At 65.5% G+C, this 1433-nt stretch overlaps 1 protein-coding gene across 2 annotated transcripts in view; it reads left to right on the top strand.

Annotated features, from left to right (window-relative positions):
- RUVBL2 (RuvB-like AAA ATPase 2) overlaps positions 1-1433 on the top strand; it is a 15552-nt gene that overhangs the window by 7115 nt on the left and 7004 nt on the right. For both annotated transcript variants that reach the window (XM_006765963.2, XM_006765962.2), the window contains exons 5-6: positions 976-1105; positions 1259-1325. In XM_006765963.2, the coding sequence (XP_006766026.1) occupies positions 976-1105; positions 1259-1325 (197 nt within the window). The remainder of the gene's footprint in view (positions 1-975; positions 1106-1258; positions 1326-1433) is intronic.

Raw genomic sequence — 1433 nt, 5'->3', positions numbered from 1 at the left:
AGGGATGTCCACCTGCTGGCTTAGGCCCGCTTAGTTGGGGGGAGCAGGCCTAAGCCAACAGGCGGACATCCCCCAAGGGGTCCTTAGCACTGCTGCGGAGGTGGGAGAAGCTCCCGCCACCACCCTGCGCTTGCTGTGAGCCCGGCTTCTGGCTGAGCGGGGCTCCCCCTGTGGGAGCCCACTGACCACCAGGAGGCAGCTCCTGCGTTGTCTGCCCTCTGGTGGTCAGTGCGTATCATAGCGACCGGTCATTCCACCGTTCTGTCGATTCGCACGCTAACCTTTTATATCGGACGTGATGAAGCAGCACTCATCCCAGGGTCCCGTTGTGCCGGCTGTGCGAGCCCCGGCCCGGATGCTGGGAACACAGATGAGGCAGACCACGCCCTGACCTTAGGGGGGTGGTTGTGCACACGGTGCCTAGCAGCGTGCTGTGTGCTGTCACGGACAGAGGAGGCCCCTGACCTGCGGGGTGGGGACGTAGTGGTGGTCGTCGGAAGAGGCTTCCCGAGACGTGCAGGGTGTCTGGGAGTGTCCAGACAGACAGCTGGACAGACAGCGGGAGCAGGCTTTCCGGGCGCAGAGTGTGACGCATCTGAAAAGGGGACAAGGAAGAGTTCCCACGCACACTGGTCAGGAGAGAGCCGGACGTCTGTCTGGGATGTGGCTCGGGGCTGGCAGGGCCCCCAGAAGGGCTGCTGGGAGGGGGCCCGGTGCTTGGTGTCCTCGGAGGCACAGCCAAGCCCAGGCCTCACGCCGTAGAGAAGGCCAGCCCGTGCTGGGAAGGTGAGAGGGTCAGAGTTCATCCTCAGACCGTGCGGTCTGACCCAGCGTCCTGCGGAGGCCCCTGCCCCTGGCTTCCTCTGCGTCACCCTGTCGGTCCCGCAGCACCAAGAGCTGGTGTTGCCACAGAGGGGATTTTGGGGGACATGGTGCCAGGGCCGCCCCCACCCACCCAGGCCACCCTCTCCCCAGGCATGGCGCAGGCCCTGGGCCCCGACACCCCGTTCACAGCCATCGCGGGCAGCGAGATCTTCTCCCTGGAGATGAGCAAGACAGAGGCGCTGACGCAGGCCTTCCGCAGGTCCATCGGCGTTCGCATCAAGTGAGCACAGGGCCCCGGGCAGGGGTGGGGCAGCTCCCAGCAGCCTCGGGACCACCCCATCCCAGCCAGCTCGGCCTGTGCCCAAGGGCTGATGGGAGTTAGCAACTCCCTAGAGCCAGGTCAGGTGCTCTGCTCAGACCCGCTCTCTGATAGGGAGCAGACGGAGATCATCGAAGGGGAGGTGGTGGAGATCCAGATCGACCGGCCGGCCACGGGGACGGTGAGTCTCCCCCGAGTCTGGGCCACCTCCGGGCAGGAGGGTTGCACTGAGGTCGGAATCCCATGGAAGGTTCCCCTGCAGATCGGAGCATCTGTGTGCCTACAGTAG

Source organism: Myotis davidii, unplaced genomic scaffold, assembly GCF_000327345.1.
Source record: "Myotis davidii unplaced genomic scaffold, ASM32734v1 scaffold2100, whole genome shotgun sequence".
NCBI lineage: Eukaryota > Metazoa > Chordata > Mammalia > Chiroptera > Vespertilionidae > Myotis > Myotis davidii.
The sequence above is the reverse complement of the archived record's forward strand: the minus strand, read 5'-3'. Positions and strand labels throughout refer to the sequence as shown.